The 20,280-nt window shown below is 38.9% G+C and overlaps 1 protein-coding gene across 8 annotated transcripts; it reads right to left on the reverse strand.

The window, feature by feature from the left end:
* Positions 1–1,001: 1,001 nt before the first annotated feature.
* On the reverse strand, positions 1,002–19,549 carry LOC139951681 (uncharacterized). 8 transcript variants are annotated; one of them, XR_011787820.1, is made up of 23 exons: positions 19,450–19,549; positions 18,947–19,077; positions 17,930–18,034; positions 16,842–16,961; positions 15,525–15,625; positions 15,132–15,224; positions 14,422–14,553; positions 12,958–13,086; positions 12,366–12,485; positions 10,764–10,886; positions 9,718–9,846; positions 9,134–9,259; positions 8,537–8,662; positions 7,846–7,959; positions 7,322–7,447; positions 6,614–6,715; positions 5,688–5,816; positions 5,260–5,400; positions 4,795–4,838; positions 4,200–4,269; positions 3,702–3,758; positions 2,460–2,719; positions 1,002–1,883 (listed from the first exon to the last, which is right to left on the reverse strand). XR_011787820.1 is itself a non-coding variant. In XM_071950685.1 (22 exons), the coding sequence occupies exons 3-22, from the start codon at positions 18,001–18,003 to the stop codon at positions 2,568–2,570; spliced, it is 2,208 nt and encodes a 735-aa protein (XP_071806786.1). In that variant the 5' UTR covers positions 18,004–18,030; positions 18,947–19,077; positions 19,450–19,549; the 3' UTR covers positions 2,297–2,567. The 8 variants fall into 8 exon arrangements, 7 of the variants coding, with proteins under 7 accessions (XP_071806786.1, XP_071806783.1, XP_071806785.1 ...); XM_071950685.1 differs by lacking the exon at positions 1,002–1,883 and having other exon boundaries at positions 2,297–2,719; positions 17,930–18,030; XM_071950682.1 differs by lacking the exon at positions 1,002–1,883 and having other exon boundaries at positions 2,297–2,719.
* Between the last annotated feature and the right edge of the window lie 731 nt (positions 19,550–20,280).

Raw genomic sequence — 20,280 nt, forward strand, 5'->3', positions numbered from 1 at the left:
CCTTTAAAGGCATTGTATATTACCTTTGGTTTTTGGAATCATTGTACTTTTTACATTGTTTTTTCTTGTTTGTTTTGTTAAAGTGGTGCTCATTTTATGTTCATTAAACACAATGTGTAATTTTAGACTTTCTTTGTGTTGCTTTTATCTTCTCTGTGTATTTTCTTCATAACTTTTGTGCATTGATATTATTTGCATATTAAATTGTCTATTTTCTTTCAGACAGATTTGTGATTTTTTCACCCATGTGTAGTAAAATTAATATGATCTGCTCAGTTGTCTCTTCTTTTGGTGGTAAATAATTCAAACAGTCAAAGTAAATATATTCATTGTTATTTCAGGCATGACACCCTTCCTACTTAAAGTCAGTGAACACTATTGGTAATTGTCAAAGACAAGTCTTCTCACTTGGTGTTTCTCAACATATGTATAAAATATAAACCTGTGAAAATTTGAGCTCAATATTGGTCGTCGAAGTTGCGAGATATTGATGACAGAAAAACACCCTTGTCACACAAAGGTGTGTGCTTTCAGATGCTTGATTTCGAGAGCTCAAATTCTAAATCTGAGGACTCGAAATCAAATTCGTGGAAAATTACTTCTTTCTCGAAAACTACGTCACTTCAGAAGAAGCCGTTTCTCACAATGTTTTACAACCTTTCCCCATTACTCATTACCAAGTTATGTTTTATGCCAATAATTATTTTGAGTACTACCAATAGTGTCCACTGCCTTTAAGTCTACTTTCCGATTTTGCTCTTTGGAAAATCTGATAAGTTATGATTTAGAAGCTTGAAAAGTCCATAAAAAAATACGTCCTACCAAAAACAATATGGAAGTCATGTACAGCGCACGTATCTTCCAACAAGGTACTCAGGGTACGTATTATGTAGGTCAATCCTTGCAGGTCAATTCTACTCGATAAAGAGTGCCTACAATTTGTCACGTGTTTATGTACCTTTAATTGTACATTTAATTGTACATTTTGATGTACTTCAATTTTTTTATATTCTTCATTTTGGAGGTTTTAAGAAAAACAATAAATAAATGTATATTATAAAGTGCCCAATTGCCAAAGGATACATGGCGCTGAACATAAAGTAGGCCTAGCATGGTAGATATTGATAGTGGACATTTAATAAAACTTGATTCAATAACTTGTAATAATGTGATTTGTTTTTCTTTCAGAGTTTATGATACTGACACCTACAAGCTTGTACAGACCAATGTTGGACACTCAGACTCCATACGTTGTATCATTCATCTACCAGAGAGAAATCGGGTATGGGTTGGATTCCAGGCTAGGGCAGAAATAGCGTTCGATCTTCACTCATCATTTTGCTTGAGCAAATCTCCCTATAAAGAACACTTATATATCTTATATAAAGAAGTTCTGCTTATAAAGAGTACGTTCTGAAGTCCCAATCTCATTTCTGCTCTGTGTTTCTTTGTCTTTACTGTCCTCTTATAACAACATTCCTGGTTAAACAGCGGCTAAAGGAAAATCTCAATATTTTAAAGTCACCTGGAAATAGAACTACCATACACAGAGTGGGATTGATTAGGTAATTTAGAAGTTACTTTTCCCTCTCTCTTTTAACGATTCATAACCCATCACTTTCAACAATGAAAGGAGGCAGCCAACTCAAAAGGTTAAAACAAAAGTGGACAAAATGCCACTACACACAAGTCTTTACCTCCAGTGATAACACTTGAGGAACTTCCTGATGTCTACCAGGAGTCTAAGAATTAATCAATTTAAATATTAAAGTTCGCCGCGGACTTACAATACACATTGCATCCCAATACACGGGTTTGGAAGTGTCTACTCCAAAGCACTGACTCCACCACACGGTGTCTATTACCGGTGAAGCCAAAGGGACCTGGCAATAAAAACAAGCATGCACATGAGATTTAATGGCTGACACCTTAATTCTTGTCTCTTGTTATAAGTACACATGTATACATAATACATCACCTGCTCCGAGCGTCTGCCGAAGCATTTCTCATAGGAGTCTACCTGAAAAAAACTATGAATTCAAGCTAATTATTTATATTTTATCATAATTTAGTCAGTTTTTACAAACCACCTTTTCCCCCAATGTGTGTATCTACTCGCCAGAGAGAACTGTCTTTTTATATATTCTACTACCGCGGGAGACTTCTCAGTTCTGAAAATAATTCTAGGTTAATACGTTTTTAGGGGCAACGGGTAATTTTGCTCTAAACTGATACTAAGCTTTTAGGGGCAATGTGTGGTCTTTTCTCTACTGCATTACGGCTAAATTCAAATCTTCATTATCTTCAACCTGACTCTCGGGCGGTTTATCGTAGCTTTCATACACGTCATCACCATGAGTATTCGGAGTCGACTCTGGCGAACCAAAGTTCTCGAATAAATAATGAGCATCGTCGTCATCATCTGGAGTCGATACCCGAGTGTCCATGCGGTCACTTACCATGGATGGCCCAGCGTTGTGGCCACCAGTCAGTACTTGGTACACGTCGGCGTCGTTGAAATCTAGAGTCTGGTTCCCGCCGCCTATGGGGGATGGTGTGTTGTCCGATTACACCGCTACGTCACCCATTTCGTCATCGACTGCGGATTGGGTTTGCCTGCTGGGACATGCGACGTAGATGTTGGATTGGGGACGGGTGGCACCAGTGGCGCTACGTCGGGTAACGGTGGAGACAACTCGACCCTTCAGGGATTGCGCCACTAAACATAAACATAAATATTTATTGAAAAATGCATGGAGGACTCGAGCCCAGTTCGAGACCGGTCGCGGGTCATTTGTTTTGTGGAGTCTGACTCGGACTCCCCCTCGGACAATAGTGACTCGACTACCGCGCTGTTAATAACCAGTGATTGCACCTTTACTGCACTTTACAAGCCAAGTTTTGTACTTTTTGTGGTCAATCCACATGTGATGTAAACAATCACTGTTTGTGACAGCTTTAATATTATTGATTGTATGAATTGTATTATATAGCTTGGTATCGATATATAAAGGGGGTGGTATGAAGGGAGAACGGGGAGACAGACAAATCCAGATGTGCCGAAAAATGGCAAGTTGAGCCTTTCACCGACTCCAAGTCTGACGCAACCATTCAGCACAAACAGGGACGTCTACTACTTCAACTCATGGCTACGCAACAATTAAGCCAGAGCCACAGCCGCCAATTCAGACGCGGTTCAAACAAGAGACCACGGTCCAAAATAAATATTACTACTATAATTAGCAGTAGGCAATTGCTAAGTATTTTGACTCATGCAGATTGAATTGGTGATCTTTGACGTTACTTAAAGACACTGGACACTATTGGTAATTGTCAATGACCAGTCTTCTCACTTGGTGTATCCGCACATATGCATAAAATAACAAACCTGTGAAAATTTGAACTCAATTGGTCGTTGAAGTTGCGAGATAATAATGGAAGAAAATGTTCCAAAATCTAATTCTGAGGTCTCGAAACTAAATTCGTGGAAAATTTCTTCTTTCTCGGAAACTACGTTAATACTTCAGAGGGAGCCGTTTCTCACAATGTGTTATACTATTAACAGCTCCCTATTACTCATAACCAAGTAAGGTTTTACTTGGTTTTTAATAATTATTTTGAGTAATTACCAATAGCGTCCACTGCCTTTAGAGTTTATGCTGCTTAAAAAATTATACGATTAGTTATGTTATGATACTCACTTTCGACAACCCTGTCTGTACCGTTGCGTACGTGCTCCGATTTCTTCCGACCAACCACTGAAAATGCAAAAAAGAAAGCATAGTTTTACAGCGTCCTTTGCCGACTTTTGTAACATTAGGACAAATCAAAGGTAAACTTTATTTCATTTTCTCTTGTTATGGGGACCATACGCTGGGAATGCAAGTTATGCCGACAAGTACACAAGAAGAGGTAGTACAACAACTCACTCAATTTAGATTTTTTTTTTCTCTCATTATTGAGATGAAAGTGCCGAAAACAGACGCAGTGCGGTTTTCCGTATGTTTGGTGATGTAGATCTTGCTCTGTGGAGTTTCTAGATAACGATAATTCTATGTTATGCCCAGATTTTGATTTTCTTTAACACTATTCTCGAATGCTGCATTGTTGATTGTGAACACTTGGTGGCGTACTCTATTTTTATTTCCATATGGGATATACGGAATCGACAAAAGATATTCATGGAAATTAAAACTTACCAACGGCAGCAATCAGAGCACATGCGCAGATCATTCCGAGTGGGAACAGCCATCCACTGTAAGAAATTTGCTACAACATCGGAAACAATTTGATAAAAAAATGACTTTAAAATCAAGCAAATTTGTCATTAAATACCCTAAAGCCAATCATTCGTACTACATCCGAGACGCAGGGTAAAAAACTCAAATGGCTTTGTAGCCCCTAAACTTGATACTGTATTCAAAATTGACCAGTTGGTTTTCAATTACAAGATATCATTATTTATGAGGGTGTCGTGGCTGAGTGGTTTAGAGCATTGAATTCAAGATCGTGACACTTGTGTCCTTGAGCAGGATACTTTACTTTAATTGCTTCTCTTCACCCAGGGGTATAAATGGGTACCTGCGAGGGTAGGAGGTTGATATTGTGTATGAAAAAGCCACTAGCGCCATACGAAAAGATTAAAGGAATGTTGTTGGCTCAATGACCAGGGCACTAAAATATAGAGCACATTGAGACGTTATTGTAAAATGCGCTACGTAAATATCACTATTGTATAAATATATCATCTGATTTGATAAATATTCATATTGTCAGTGACGTCACGAAACTTACATCAATCGCTGTATCACCTTGCGTCTGATAAAGCACAACTGCTTCTGTATTATGTAATCACAAAAAAAAAACCAGTCGAGACCAAATCGGCGTTTAACAAAAGGAATAATTTTGTAACATTGGAAACGAGTTGGATTTAAACTGGAATGAGAGAATTCTGATCAGGAGTGACTCACATCTTTGGTCAAATTTACATTAGTTTGGTAATCGATTAATATAGCACCGATTATTGATTAGTCCTTGAAAGAATGTCTTGGGGCAATCCAGTGATGTAACTAACAAACAACAAAAGGGACCCAGTACACTCCCCTGCGGGACTCCAGAGGTAACTTCCAATATTATTCGAAGAAACATCTTTACTCCCGGGTGAGAAAACAATAATTATCAACTTCCAAAATCTTTAAAAAAAAAAAATTACATCTAGCAAATCAAAACCCAAATGGAAATAATTAAATAGACACTTACCGTGCATAGACATTGGCATAGCACACGTGTGATTGTCCGCCAGTAAGTTGTACCCTAACACGCAGGCGCATGTGTAATTCCCAGCACCATTCATACACAGATGGTTGCAACCGTCGGTTTTATCGCGGCATTCGTCGATATCTGTAGAATAAAGATAAGTAGGATTTGAAACAAGGATTTATAGCAAGAAAGTTCTTAAAAGAATATAACGTACCTCAGATAAGTATTTTTTTTATTTGAGTGAGAAATTACCTCTTTCTCAAAAAACCAACGTCACTTCTCTCAAAACCAACGTCACTTCAGCGGGAGCCGTTTTTCACATACTCTTCATTGCTCGTTAATAGCAAGTAAGTTTTTATGCTAACAATTATTTTGAGCGATTACCAAAAGTGTCAGGGCCTTTAATGAGACTTAAGTGTTCAACTTACCGTCACATGTTGCGTTGACCCCTTGACCTCTGAGGAAGCCATTCATGCATGGGCACTCGTAGCCTCCAATCGTGTTCTTACAAGTCTCCATGTCAGTGCACTCATGGATCATCTCACCACAACCGCCGCCTATAGTCAAAATATAAAAATAAGAAAACGATTAAAAGAAATTTGCCCAAAATATTATGGTCAGTAATCATCGGAGGAAATCGACACTCTCGGCTTAGCCTAGCCTGAACATCTGACGTCACACTTCGAGGCTCGTGAATAACGCCAGAGACTGCGTGTACATTCACCTTTGACCTACATTAATTTCACTACTACGCAGTCGAATTCTACACCAATATTACATGCAAGTACATGCACATGCATGTACTGTATACAATACACACGAACGTGGACACAGCATCCGACGAACGAAAGTATGCTTTCCATATCTGTGTTTTGATTGGTCGTCCGATGTGACCTCAGACCAATCAAAACAAACCCAGCTACGGTAGCTTTTAGTCACTGCATTAATCCAATGGTATCACTGTATCCAATGGAATTACTGGATCTGAGTAGCAGGTACCTGTCCGCAAGGATATTATCCGAAAGGATAAAGACAGGTACCAGGGGCACAGTCTAGGGTGCCAATAAAGACTTTGAAACGCTAGGTGCCAGCAGACTTGAAGTAAATTTTTAATATTAACGTTGTTTTTGATCACGCACACATACCAAGACAATGGGTTTCTTGTAAGTCTGCTGCCACCTAGCGTCACAAAAAGGCCCTAATAGCCTCCTCATCAGGCGTACAAATCAAAATAACATGGAACACCTCATACATACCATGCAATATTCAGCTGGCAACATTGTCGACCAGTCCAGAAAAAAAGTCACGCCCTCTTAATTCCATTGGTAGGACTACATATAATTATAACACTTACCTTTGCAAGGCAAATTGTCACTGTTGAGAAAGTATTCCGGATAGCAGGTGCAAGCGCCACCAACGCACACCTCAAGATCAGTACAGCCTGCAGAACATTCCCCTGCGTGACGTCACAAAATACATTACCAATTAGTGTCATCGAGGCTCGTGAATTACGCCAGAAAGCTGCCGTCAAGCCCATATACGTAATCACTTTTGACCCTGCATCATTTCACATGGTTCAGCATGGAGATTCGAAGTTTAATCGGACGTACATGTGTGTACACATAAACAGTACCTGTCTTAGCAGATAAGGTCAGGGGCCCAATTTCATAGAGCTGCTTAAGTACAAAATTTTGCTTCAGCAAAATAATCCATGCTTAGTAAAATCAGAATATCGGCCAAGAATCTACTCATATTGTCATGCTAAGTAAACAATAGCTAAATACCAGTCACAAGAAATGTGTATGGCATGACATTGTGGCCAGTAAAATGTGTAAAATAAGCAAGTTTGTTTACGTGCTTAAGGAAGTTTTTTTTTGCTTAAGCAGCTCTATGAAATTGACCCAGGGTCGATTTTACTAAGAGTTAAGATTGATCTTAACTGCAAATCAATCGTAGTTGTTAAGTGTGATTACACAATATAAGTCACTATGGTAAATACGGTTTTAGATGAATATTGTTGCTTTGTGAAATCGGCCCATGTCTATTACTAGGTGCTGCTTACCCCGCTCACACATATTGATGTCGCCCTCAAGACATTCACAGACAATGGTGTTGTTCCTGTTGTTGTAACAGATTTGTACATTTTCATCCGGGCAATTCATGTAGTCGGTTGAGCACTCGTCAATATCTGAAGTGATAGAGTCAAATCAAGTGTATCATCATATCACATTAACATTGAATTGGTTAACCGGCAGTAGGATCTGGAGCTATTTTCAACTGTTTTGTGTTCAAAAATTCCTCTCCAAAACAATCACTTGGTGGCGCTCTTTACTGTGACTCCTCCATTATTCTCAACAAAACGCCAATGGTGGTAAATGTTACTAAACATCTACATCTATAGATCTATGTCGGTTCTCATCAAAGCCTGTTCAGCATCTAGATAGGTTTGCGGTAACATTATTTAAATAATATGTTAATCTTTTGGGTGTAGTGTTGGTTCTAAAAGTACTGGGTTTAGTTGTAAATGTTTTCTGTTTTTTTTTTCTTCACAAATCATCTCCCGAGTGCCGTGTCCATAAATCTTACCATCACATTCCCCTGTCTCAGTGTTGTTGAGATACCCTGCTTTACATGGACAGTCATAGCCACCTGGCGTGTTCTTACAAGTTTGCATCGAGGTGCAGTTATTCAGATCCTCATCTGTGAAACAAAAACTCATTTTAAGGTCGTGAAAGGCATGGGAAACCTGCAGGTTATTGTCAAAATCCAGTATTCTCACTTTGTGTATCCCAACATGCATAAACACAAATCTGTGAAAACTTGGGCTGAATTGGTTAATCTTGGGTTTGGGTTCTTTTTGTAGGACACAAAACACAATGTCCACATAATTACTTACTTTAATAAAATACAGCTTGAAGATAATGGTGGTATAAAGGATTCCTTCATATATAACTTGCTAAAGTGCTGTAGTTTTTGAGGAATGAGTTAACAATGCCACGAAAATAATTATTGTCTCAGGAGACAAAAATTACTTTTGCATATTTTTACACAACGTATTTTCCATTACTGGTATTAATTATGCGACTCTCCTGAAAACATCGCTCTGTGATTTTCGTTTCCCTCAAAAACTTGACGACTCGTGAAGAAACTTCTACAGGTAAATTATATAACATATCACATACATCTTCATTCACAGTGAGTATGGATTCATGGTATGGCCAACAAACTTGATCTACAAATGGTATTAAACTCCTTTAACCCCCAAAACCAAACTTACCCTGGCAGAACTCATTGCCAATCAATAGTCGATACCCTTCCACACAATCGCAGTTACGTACTCCGGTGGAGTTCCGACACACGTGAAGTTTTGTTAGGTTTGACGGATCAGCATTATCACAGTCTCCTAGAAAAGAAATTGGTCATAAAACAAAAAGGGGAAATCAAAATCAGGTTGGATGTGGGTTAGCCCTATAAAAGGACTCTTCCTCTGTACTGTACACGGATATAACTACATAACAACACGAAAGTGAAATGCTGCCAGGACTACGTGAGAAGCTTTCAAATAGACCGATCTTGAGCTGCCACTTCTGCCTCTTCCACAGATCACTCAGTGCCCATGGAGAGGTCCTTCTGGATTACATTTTTTATGTTTTGTCATATGGTGGTCTGGTCTTCGTTTCCCATGGGTTGGTAACAAGTTGTCGAGTGAAATATCATGTTTGACCAATTTCCGTGTCAACTTGACCTCCTAGAAGTGGGTCAGTCCTCCCTGGTATCCAGAATCTGGGTCAAATTTGAACCAGCAGTTTTTAGAGTGTAATGTTTTGGCAAAGGTTATTGTTAGAATAATATTCAAATTAACTTATTCACTCACCTTCATAAAAGTCAGTGACATTACTCAGCGCATGTCCCTCGTCTTCAACACATGCACACGTATAGGCTTGACCTATCTGACTGCAGATTTGCAGCTCTGAACAGTTGGCGCTAAGTGGTGGTTCATCTGGAAAACAACATACAACCAAACCAACATTCTTAAAACTAAAAGAGGGATCATTATTACAACTCTGGGCCCGAATGTTTTCTCATCATGACGAGCAGAGTATGCTGTTCGAAACGTTGAGATCGAAGCAGCTCTTTTTAGAGCCAAGTCTCACATAAAAGATAATTATTACATGGTTGTATCCGAAGGTTTACTAGTTTGTTTTTATAGTTAATTCTATAGTTTTGGTAGCGACCTATTGAGTGTATATACACATTTTAATGTTTGGTGTCTGCACTAAAAAATACCAATCAATAAAATGATTCATAATAAACCGTTTTACCAAATACAATTTGTTGCCCTTACCGTCTTGATTATTGTTTTGTTCTTTAATATAGCTTTTGCAGTGCAGCGTAATATTCAACGAGAATTATTAACCTAATTTGTCTACTACGTCACGAGGTTGATAACAAACAAACCTGTAGGTCCCTGACGCTCAGTAACATTGCCGTTGATATAATAGCACTTCGACCCCTGACCTGTTTTGACAATTTTACAGATTTGTATTGTGTCACAGTTCATGTTCGGAGGTGCACACTCGTCAATATCTGCAAACAAAGCATAGCAAAATGTAATTTAAAGGGTCTGTATACGCTTGGTTTTTGGAAACCTTCGATTTGTTCAATAACACTGTATAAATGTAGCTATACACAATAAAACCATCCCATACACAGATTATTTCAAGGGGTGTATGGCCGAAATTTCGGAGAGAATAAATGTTGTTCACGCAGGAAGAAAAATCCCTAACAGGAATACAAATAATTTTAGAAGTGTCACCGGTAAAAACGCTCCTTAAAGGAACACGTTGCCTTGGATCGGACGAGTCGGTCAAAACAAAAGCGTTTGTAACCGTTTTTTATAAAATGTATATGGTTGGAAAGATGTTGTAAAAGTAGAGTACAATGATCCACACAAGTTTGCCTCGAAATTGCGTGGTTTTCCTTCTACTGTGCGAACTAACATGGTCGGCCATTTATGGGAGTCAAAATTTTGACCCCCATAAATGGCCGACGTGTTAGTCGACAAGGTAAAAGGAAAACCACGCAATTTCGAGGCATGTTTGTGTGGATCATTGTATTCTACTTTACAACATCTTTCTACCCATATGCATTTTATAAAAAACGGTTACAAACGCTTTTCAAAGACCAACTCGACCGATCCAAGGCAACGTGTTCCTTTAAAGTGATTTGTTGCTCAAAATGCATGATCCAAAGCTGCTGTACTCCTTAGACGGAAGTTTTTATTCACATTTATTTTCAGAGGCATTACCAAACTTTTATGTTAGACAGCTCCCCAAAATGTTCACTGTAATTTTAAGAACATGGTTATTTAGAAACAGAACTTAAGGAATACGTTGTTCTGTAGGCTACGTATCTGAGACAGATCGTGTGCGTATCTGTTTTGAAATGTCCACACATTTTAGCCCCACCCCCCCCCCAAAAAAAAGGGGAGATTATTTACTTACCGAAACATGATTTTTCATCCATGCCAAGTACGTATCCCTCATTACACGAACATGTGAAATTGCCTTCGCCGTTATGGCAGTTTTGATCGCAGTCATGCACTCCAGTTTTACACTCGTCTATGTCTGTATGTATCATCAATGTGTAAAGAAAGAGTTAAAGATCAAGTCGACCAAGCAGGGGATAAAGTACATTATTATTTTAAAAATTTCAATCTAAGAGACATCAACAGCCTTATTTCCGTAATAAAAATAGTTTTGCCAATCTTAAAGAAGGGCTCCAAGTGTCAAATTCAGTCCTTATAAAATGAAGACATCCTTTTTGGGAGTCTCTGGATGACCCACGAAAAAAAAAATGGGTCAAACTTCACTAGGTTTAACAATACCCTTTAAAGCCATTATACACTTTCGGTAAACAGTATTGTCCAAGACCCACACTTCGTGTATCACAACTTATATATAAAATAAGAAACCTGTGAAAATTTAGGCTCATTCGGTTATCGGAGTCGGGAGAAAATAACGGGAAAACCCACTCTTGTTTCCGCACGTTTCGCCGTGTCATGACATGTGTTTAAAATAAATCCGTAATTCTCGATGTCGAAAATTGAATTTTTTTTTTTATTGTTTTAAAGGAACACGTTGCCTTGGATCGGACGAGTTGGTCTATGAAAAGCATTTGAAACCGTTTGTTATGAAATGCATATGGTTAGAAAGATGTTTTTAAAGTAGAATAAAACGATCCACACAAGTATCACTCAAAATTGCACGGTTTTCATTTTCCGTCGCGAACTAACACGGTCGGCCATTTATGGGAGTCAAATTTTTGACTCCCATAAATGGCCGACAGTGTTTGTCGACGAGGTAAAACGAAAACCACGCAATTTCGAGGCATATTTGTGTAGATCATTGTATTCTACTTTTTTTAAAACATCTTTCTAGCCAAATCGATTTTATAACAAACGGTTACAAAACGCTTTTCAAAGACAAACTCGACCGATCCAAGGCAACGTGTTCCTTTAATGTTTTTTCAAAAAGTAAAACATTTCATGGAATAATATTTCAAGAGAAGTCTTTAACCATTACCTTCTGTAAACCCTGTAAGTTATTTGTAATTCTGTGAACCTTTTTTTCTTCTTTTCTGTACCGAAAGTGTATAATGGCTTTAAGTGCAATTTTTGTCAATAAACAAAAAATCGCTGACGATCAAGTTTACGTCGCAAATATGATCTTTGATGATGATATTCGGTTAAAACAGCAAAACCACTTGACTGTCACAAAAATAGTACTCTTTGTAGTACAAACAATTTTGCGTTGCATCTGAGATAACGAACATGAGCAATGGAGAACTTTTGAGACGCCGAGAGGGCAGCAGACTAACCAGGTAAATCCATTGTTCTTGGTAATGTGCGCATGCTCAAAAACTACATTAACAGTGGGATTTTGCCTGGAAAGTCTGCTGCCACCTAGCGTTCGAAAGTTTCCAATTGGGAAAGTTCTGAGTATACATTGTTGCACACACATCAATGAATTCAAATAAGATTCTTTATTCCCGATTATTTAGCATCTTATAATAAAGCAAGTTGTACAAAATTGACCTATTGTTACCTGTGCAGTATATTCCATCCATCTCATACCCGGGGTAGCAAGCACAGCTGTAAAATCCCTCCAAGTTCATGCAAAGCTGATGACACTCGTTATCCACTTTCTGTGCACATTCGTTATAGTCTTCAAACAAGAAAAAACAAGGTTCAACTTGAAACCATTTCAAAAAGGTGTTAGTGGAACTTATAGATATCAATGTACCTTATGCATTGACGTCATCAAGCCGCCATCTTAGAGGTAAAACGATGACGTTACAATCGCTACATACATGTACGCACGCCGCACAGGATTGGCCAATGATCAACCTTCTTTTGACCTCTAAGTGAGGGCGCTACTAATTTGCATAAGGTCTATCAGTGTTCTTGGGGTAATATTTACTCAAATTATGCCACATGATTGGCCAATGAATAGCCTTACCATTACCTAAGCACTACCAAGCAGTTGTGGTTAAGTTTCTTGCTTAAGGACACAAGTGACACGACTGGGACTCGGACCCGCTGATCTAGCGCCAGAGCTTGATACCGGTGCTCTTAACGGCTAGGCCACGACACACCCCAAAAAACTGTTAAATTTCATAACACAAGAAAAAACCTACCACCACACTCGACTCCATTGGGATCCACTAGCGAGTAACCAGTGTAACAACTACAGCTGTAGCTACCAGGGGTATCTGTGCAATTCTGGTGACAGTTGTGGGTGCGAGTCATTGAGCATTCATCAATATCTGTAATAAAGCGACAATGTTCAATGAACATTACAAAATTGGTTGATGCTAACAAAACAGCTGATGGCAGTGTTAAGCACTTTATGTAATCCACCATACATAAACTGACAAACCTGTAGAAGTTCGAGATCGATCGGCCATCTGGGTCGCGAGAAAATAGTGAAACACCGATTACAAATTGTTCATGTCATCGATTTAAAAGTCATTAATATTACGCTTACTGAGCAATAAACTCCAAACGCAAAATTAGACTATTTATTTCTCATAAAATATGACATTTCAGAGAGAATAGTTCAAGGGATGTTTTGTACTATCACCATCATTAAACCGTGTTATAGTTTCATGTGAATTTGTAATCTTCCAGGTTTGTTTTCTTAGTAATTCGGTAATGTTCCTTTAATCGTACATTCATTTCAAGGAACAATTATTATTGGGCCTAAAAATTATATTTTGATTATTATTTATTTTTGGTTATGAAACCAAGGATGCCTTAAAAGTGAACTTTATATCGCAAGCCTGAGGAAACCTAAGGATTACGTCTTTATTCTTCTTCTAAAAAATTGTGTTTGTTTCTTTAAAGCCATTGGACCCTTTCGGTAAACACTATTGTTCAAGGCCAACACTTCGTGTATCACAACTTCCATATCAAATAACAAACCTGTGGAAATTTAGGCTCAATTGGTCATCGGAGTCTGGAGAAAATAACGGGAAAACCCACCCGTGTATCCGCGCGTTTTGCCGTGTCATGACATGTGTTTAAAATAAATCCGTAATTCTCGCTAACGAGAATTGATATTGTTTTACTGTTTTCTCAAAAAGTAAAGCATTTCATGGAATATTTCAAGGGAAGTCTTTCACCACTACCTTCTGTAAACCCTGTAAGTTATTTGTAAATCTGTGAACTTATTTTTTTTTTTCTGTACCGAAAGGGTCCAATGGCTTTAAACATACACTATCAATCCTAAAGTACCTGTGTATTAATGTCCTATCCGAATGACACATCAATATGGTAAGTTATCTTAGCGCATTAAAGGTTTTCCTGATCTGTAAAATTCGAAACAATAGCGAGCTTTCGTTTCGACGACGGATTGTTCTGCGACAACAGTAATGATGACATTTGGCGTCATCTGCGCATGCATCGGCTTTGAGGACGGTCGTCCCTCAATTTCTTAGACACTACTTTGGGTGAATATGCGTTGTGCTTAAATCGACGTTTAGCTGAAAATGCAATACCGTCGCAGAACCATCCGTCGTCGAAAACGAAAACTCTCTACTGACGCACATGGGATGATTTGTTTTAGCGTTTTCTTATAAAGAGAGATTTTGGGCACCTACTATTGCATGCATGGCGATCAGGGTCCAGAGTGTATCCCAATCGGCATTCACATCGGTAACTACCGATGGAATTGATGCACATGTGGTCACACTTGAGAACAGAGTTGACCTGTAAAATACACTCATTGATGTCTTTAAGAAAGACAACATTATCCAGAAGGAGAACACCCGGGGAAAATGCAGTCACAGGAAAGAAAAGAAGAAAAAATCTAAAATTATAAAATTGATGAAGTACGTCTATTGTGAATAGTAAACTAAATCACAGCGCTTACATTAACCGCTACATTCATTTTTTAAATGTGTGGGTTGGTTTAGCATTTTGGATTTAAAGTGGTAGCCTGTTCCACTCCTTTGTTGCAGTGACATTATTATATCGTCTCTCTTGCTTTATTTTTATATGACATGCATATTTCTGAAACCAAGGATGTCTCAAAAAAAGGACTTTTAGTCATTGTAGCTCAAAGGCCTGAGAAATTCTGCAGTATTTTGTATGATTCTACTAGTTTTTATTTGTTTTTATTTGACATAAATATACTTTTAGCTTTAAGTAACCGTAGCTCGCAAGCCTGATGAAACATTTAGGTGTTAACGAGGGGACATTGCTTTCATGTCCATATTAAAACTAAAGCGTTAATTTTAAGCGAAATTTTTATTTTTATTTATTTAAACAACACATCATAAATTGTCAAACTTTACTATAGAAACATTACCTCTGCTGCATCGTGGACCGGTGTATCCTGACCTACAACTACATATGTTTGGGCGAACACAACTTCCCTGGATACACGAGGGGCTACAAATTGCTAAAGAGATAGGGACAACGTGAGAGGATCAATCAATTAATCAAATAATAAATCAATCATTCGACATTTATTTCCATATTACATCAAATAAACAATTGATTTTATAGAAACTGAAACTGTATTGAGGCATGACCGCTTTAAAGCAAAAGCTTGTAGGTTGGGATGACGTCAAAATTGCGGGAATTTATTTAAACAATTACTGGAACACTTGACTTTATGTAGACTTGGTTTCAAGTCTGCGATCGTGGCTTATAGCCCATACATTATTGCCTGAAAGAGCGCCCTCTTCTGCCAACTTACCCATTGAGCAGCTCCCGTAACGATCCCTTCGCCAGCCTGTGCAACATTCCACTCTGGTAGCATACTGGGTCACATGGTAATATTGTCTGTATGAGGCTCTCCTATGAAAAAAATAATTTAAAAAATACAAGAAAACTGAATTAGACATATAATTTATATTATTATCATTCTCTTCATTGTTATCTTCATCTTTTCTGTCTTTGTTTAACTTGTCTGTCCGTTCGGTTGTTCTTATTTGTGTTATGCCTGTCTGAATTCATCAGGCATCACAAGCCTCGGCTTCTAGATGATGCCTTCATAGTTTATTGATATATTTTCTAACTTTGTTTATTGGTTACTTCTTTATAAATTATTGTTATGACTTTGAATTGTTTTCAAGTATGGAAATAAACAAATGTGAGTTTGAATTGAGTATTATTGCATACTGGCGTCTCACTCTCAAACAGCGACCCACTGAGACAAAACCGCAGGCAAATCATTGGACGATAGCTGCTGTAGCGTCATATATAGACCCAGCGTGGTCCCTGTCTTAATCCGCAAGGATAAAGACAGGTATTTGTTTTACAGAACCATTTCATTGGATACAATGGTTTTTATTGAACAAACGTGCAGTGATGTAATCTATCTATCTGTGTTTTGATTGGTCCGAGTTGATGTCTGTCAGCTACACTTTAGATCGTCTGCATGTAAAGCAGCAGCGCATTCGTTTTATTACGTAGAATTTTACTGCGTATCTTCATATGAAATTAAAGGAACACGTTGCCTTGGATCGAACGAGTTGGTCTATAAAAAGCGTTTTAACCGTTTGTTACAACATGCATATGATTAGAAAGATGTTGTAAAGGTAGAATACAATGATCCATACAAGTATTACTCGAAATTGCGTGGTTTTCTTTTTACCTCGTCGACTACACGGTCGGATGGCCGACCGTGTTAGTTCGCAAAGTTCGCAAGGAAACCCTTGCAATTTCGAGGCATGTTTGTGTGGATCATTCAAAGACCAACTCGACCGATCCAAGGCAACGCGTTCCTTTAATGTAGGTGAAAGGTGATTATGTACGGGGAATGATGTGGGCTATCGTAGATGCTATAACGCAGAGCACCGAAATGTGACGTCAGATGGTCAAACTATTATAGGCCCAGTATTTTACTGCTTACTTCAATACAGATACAATTTTTCCTTTCAGATTTATTTAATGTCAACATTTGTTTCATGTCAACATCAATCAATACAAAGTGTGTCAAACTCCTATTGCTATCGTATTTTCTTTGACATTTGACCTATGACCCGGAAGTAATAACAAGACGACTACTCACCTTGACCCACTACACCGGTACCAACCCCAGCATCCACATTTGTATGTGTATCGCTCCGTGTAGTAGACCGTTCTAGATCTAGTACTGACGTAGGAGTACCTCTTACTGCATTCATTTATTCTGTTTTAATGAGAATAAATTGAAATAGAGTAGTAAAAATAATTCGTTCGACAAATTGTGTGAAGATGGGTAGTTCTACGCTCAAAGACAGTGGACACTATTGGTAATTACTCAAAATAATTATTAGCAACAAACCTTACTAATTTGGTAACGAGTAGTGGGGAGAGGTGGATAGTATAAAACACTGTGAGAAACGGCTCCCTATGAAGGAATTTAGTTTTCGAGAAAGTATTAATTTTCCACGAATTTGATTTCGAGACCTCAGAATTAGATTTTGAGGTTTCGAAATCAAGCATTTGAAAGCTCACAACTTCGTGTGACAAAAGTGTGTTTTCTTTCATAGTTATCTCGCAACTTCGACGACCAATTGAGCTCAAATTTTCACAGGTTTGTTATTTTATGCAAATGTTGGGATACACCAAGTGAGAAGAATGGTCTTTGACAATTACCAATAGTGTCCAGTGTCTTTAAACCAATAAGCGCAGAAATTCGGCGGTAAGTAGCCTGCAATTGGGCCCCGGTCTGGCACGTGTTCGCCCGTGCATTTATGAAACAAAATGGCTTCTAATCGCAAGTTGACGCAACTCTCTCAATACACACAGCTCTGGGACCAATTTCATAAATCTGTTTACCCTTAAGCAGTTGTTTGTGCTTACTGTATGCAGCAGAAGAATCCGTGTAAGCAAATTAACGTATTTCACCATCATTTCTGAAATAAGCAGAACTTTTCTAGGCGCGCATGGACGTTCACCGTGGATTTGCATGGTTTCGTCACTCGTGTGCTTAACGCGGGTATAGCCAGCATTTACATTTGCTTTATACGGTAAACAGCTTTGTGAAACAAATTCTGCTAAGGGATGCTTCTTCGTCACAAAACAGCAGCTTACATGTTTTATGAAATTGTGCACAGGTGTCAACGGCCATCCGCGCCAAATTCGCTTGACTCGTGGACTACATGCCTTACTTACCCCGACTCTGCCACTGGTACCGCGATGCAGAGTACCAGTTCAATGCAGACGGCTACCTGTAGTAGAGAGTTCATGTCCACGGGGCAGGATGATGTCCCTTTCTACCTGGAAGAATACCATAAGTTGAGCCTGGTTCATACTTCCTGCGAATGCTTCGTGCGATGCGAATTTCAATGCGTCACAAAGGGAAATGGAGCGCGTACCTATTGTTGCGTCACCAAAATTCGTTTCGCATTCGCATTCGCAGGAAGTAAGAACCGGCTGAAATTGAAAACAAAGGGGTATTCATAGACCTTCATCACGCTGTCACCATCTTGGTCGTGTTCCCTGTTTCCAATATAAGTAATGAATGCTACATTCATTGCGCAAATATGGCACCAGACTATTATTTCATCCAGCCTCAGTTTGGTTACAGTGAGTTGGAATTGAGTAAAATCAAGATGGCCACACCGTGATAAAGGTCTATAGGGGAATTCTAAATCCACAAGGATCTTTCAGTACACTGCAAATCACGTTGGTCAACATTTGCCCAACTTTTTTGCCCAACGTTGGTTCAAATATCACCTGACTACATAACTGGGCAAAACTTAACCAACTGTGGTTGGGAAATAACGTTTACCCAATAGTTGGGCAAACAGTTTGACAAAACAAGTTGGTCAAATCATTTTACCCAGCAGTTGGGTAACTTTTGACCAATAGTTGGGCAAGTTTGTTTACCATTATGTTGGTAAAAATGTTACCCAATAATGTAATCAGTTGATATTTAAACCAACGTTGGGCAACCGTGTTGGGCAAAGGTTGCTACCCAACAAAAGCAGCAATGATTGATTGTTTGTTGGTTACTCTTTGTTCAATGGTTGGTTGGGCCAAATGACAAAAAAATACCAGTTGATCGTCCGGATTTTTCCAAAAAGATGAAGATGAGGGCCTTTTTATTTATGTATTCTTCCAAACGTAAAATATGATGGTTGCAACAACAATTTTAATTCGGAAAGGGCATCTGCTGGTACACCTAACTCTTTCCACACTGGATTCATCTGATAATTATGTGCAGTCAATAATGTTTTCAGCTAGCATTCCTCCTCACTTCTGCTTAAACTTCTGCTTTGTTGTAACTGCTGGAACTGGGCAGCGTAGTATTTTTCAATCTGATGAGGTAAATAAATGCATCATGTCAGAAGTAAAAGAGTCAGCAATCAACAGACGGTGTTCATTGCAATTTTTATTATTTATAGTTTTCTTTTTTAAAATTACCATTTCCGAAGCATTTGGGTCTATGTAATTATGTCGAGATAACTGAGCCCGATCTCAAAAAGTCTGGAACACAACGGATTCCGCCCTGTTCACATGGGAGCATTGTGCACACACTCACAATGTATCGCTTGCATCAAACTATGTATGTGTAAGGTGGGCTCCGTCCTACTTGACTTACTATTGTTCTGAAAACTATGTGTCACTACACATGAATCAGTGTATTCTATGGGTAAACCTTTAAATGTCGGCTGTTGTTAGCATCTTACCTATAACGTTTTAGAGAAGCACTTCATCCCCTAATCTCGAAGAGTATTTTTGACAGACAGCCGCCATTTATGTTGCTTGTTATGCGTTGCGTGCTAGAGGGAATTCCCCTTTTGCTGGGCGCTGGTGCGCGGGCTGCGGTCCGTGCATCAGCTGGCATTGCGGGTACCCCGCGCGGGTATATAAGCGCACCGCACGTGCCCACTCGCTCTTCTGTTATGATCGGCCTGTTCTGCAGTTTGCTCGCCTGTTCACTTAGTTCTGTTGCCGCTCGGCCTGTTAGGTTCTGCGCTGTTCAAGCTGTGTTGTATGCTCAGTTGTTCGATAGTTTCAGCTGCTAGATCCGAATCGTTGCATTGGAAGCGCAGCAGGCCGTGGGTGAGTAGCTGCACCTCGTGTAATTCAGTCTCGATGTCCATGTGATTTATTAAGTTCTAGTGATTCTTGATTGAATAGATTGCCTCACATAACTCGTTACCATTACCTCAGAATCAACAACCAATCAGCCTCATCACCTAATCAGGAACCCTAATCAATGCCAGTAGTTATTCAATAGAACAGTCCAGTTCCGAATATTAATCAGTGTCAAGTGTTAACTAATATTGGAGTCTCAGCCCCGTGTGATGTGGTGGCTGTGTGGGTCAACTCAGCTAGACGCCTGGGGGTAGATTTATCCAATGTGTCCGCCCCTCCGGTCTCTGTTGTTACCGCTCATCGTAGAGGCCGAAGTCCCGAGGTACCCGGCGAGATAGCGGCTGGTGTTCAAACACAATCAAGTGAGTTCATTCATTAAGAAGATAATTTATGTATAATTTGTTTTAAATACACTGGAC

This window comes from Asterias amurensis, chromosome 19 (assembly GCF_032118995.1).
Source record: "Asterias amurensis chromosome 19, ASM3211899v1".
In the NCBI taxonomy this organism is placed as follows: domain Eukaryota; kingdom Metazoa; phylum Echinodermata; class Asteroidea; order Forcipulatida; family Asteriidae; genus Asterias; species Asterias amurensis.

Bases quoted from the DNA above. Each gene is read 5' to 3' on its own strand.
- LOC139951681 (XM_071950685.1), bottom strand. From the start codon at position 18,003: ATGAACTCTCTACTACAGGTAGCCGTCTGCATTGAACTGGTACTCTGC. The intron at 14,554-15,131 runs GTAATGTTTCTA...TCTTTCTTAAAG, and splicing joins CGGTCCACGATGCAGCAGAG to ACATCAATGAGTGTATTTTA. The intron at 5,401-5,687 runs GTAAGTTGAACA...TTTATTCTACAG, and splicing joins GGTCAACGCAACATGTGACG to ATATCGACGAATGCCGCGAT.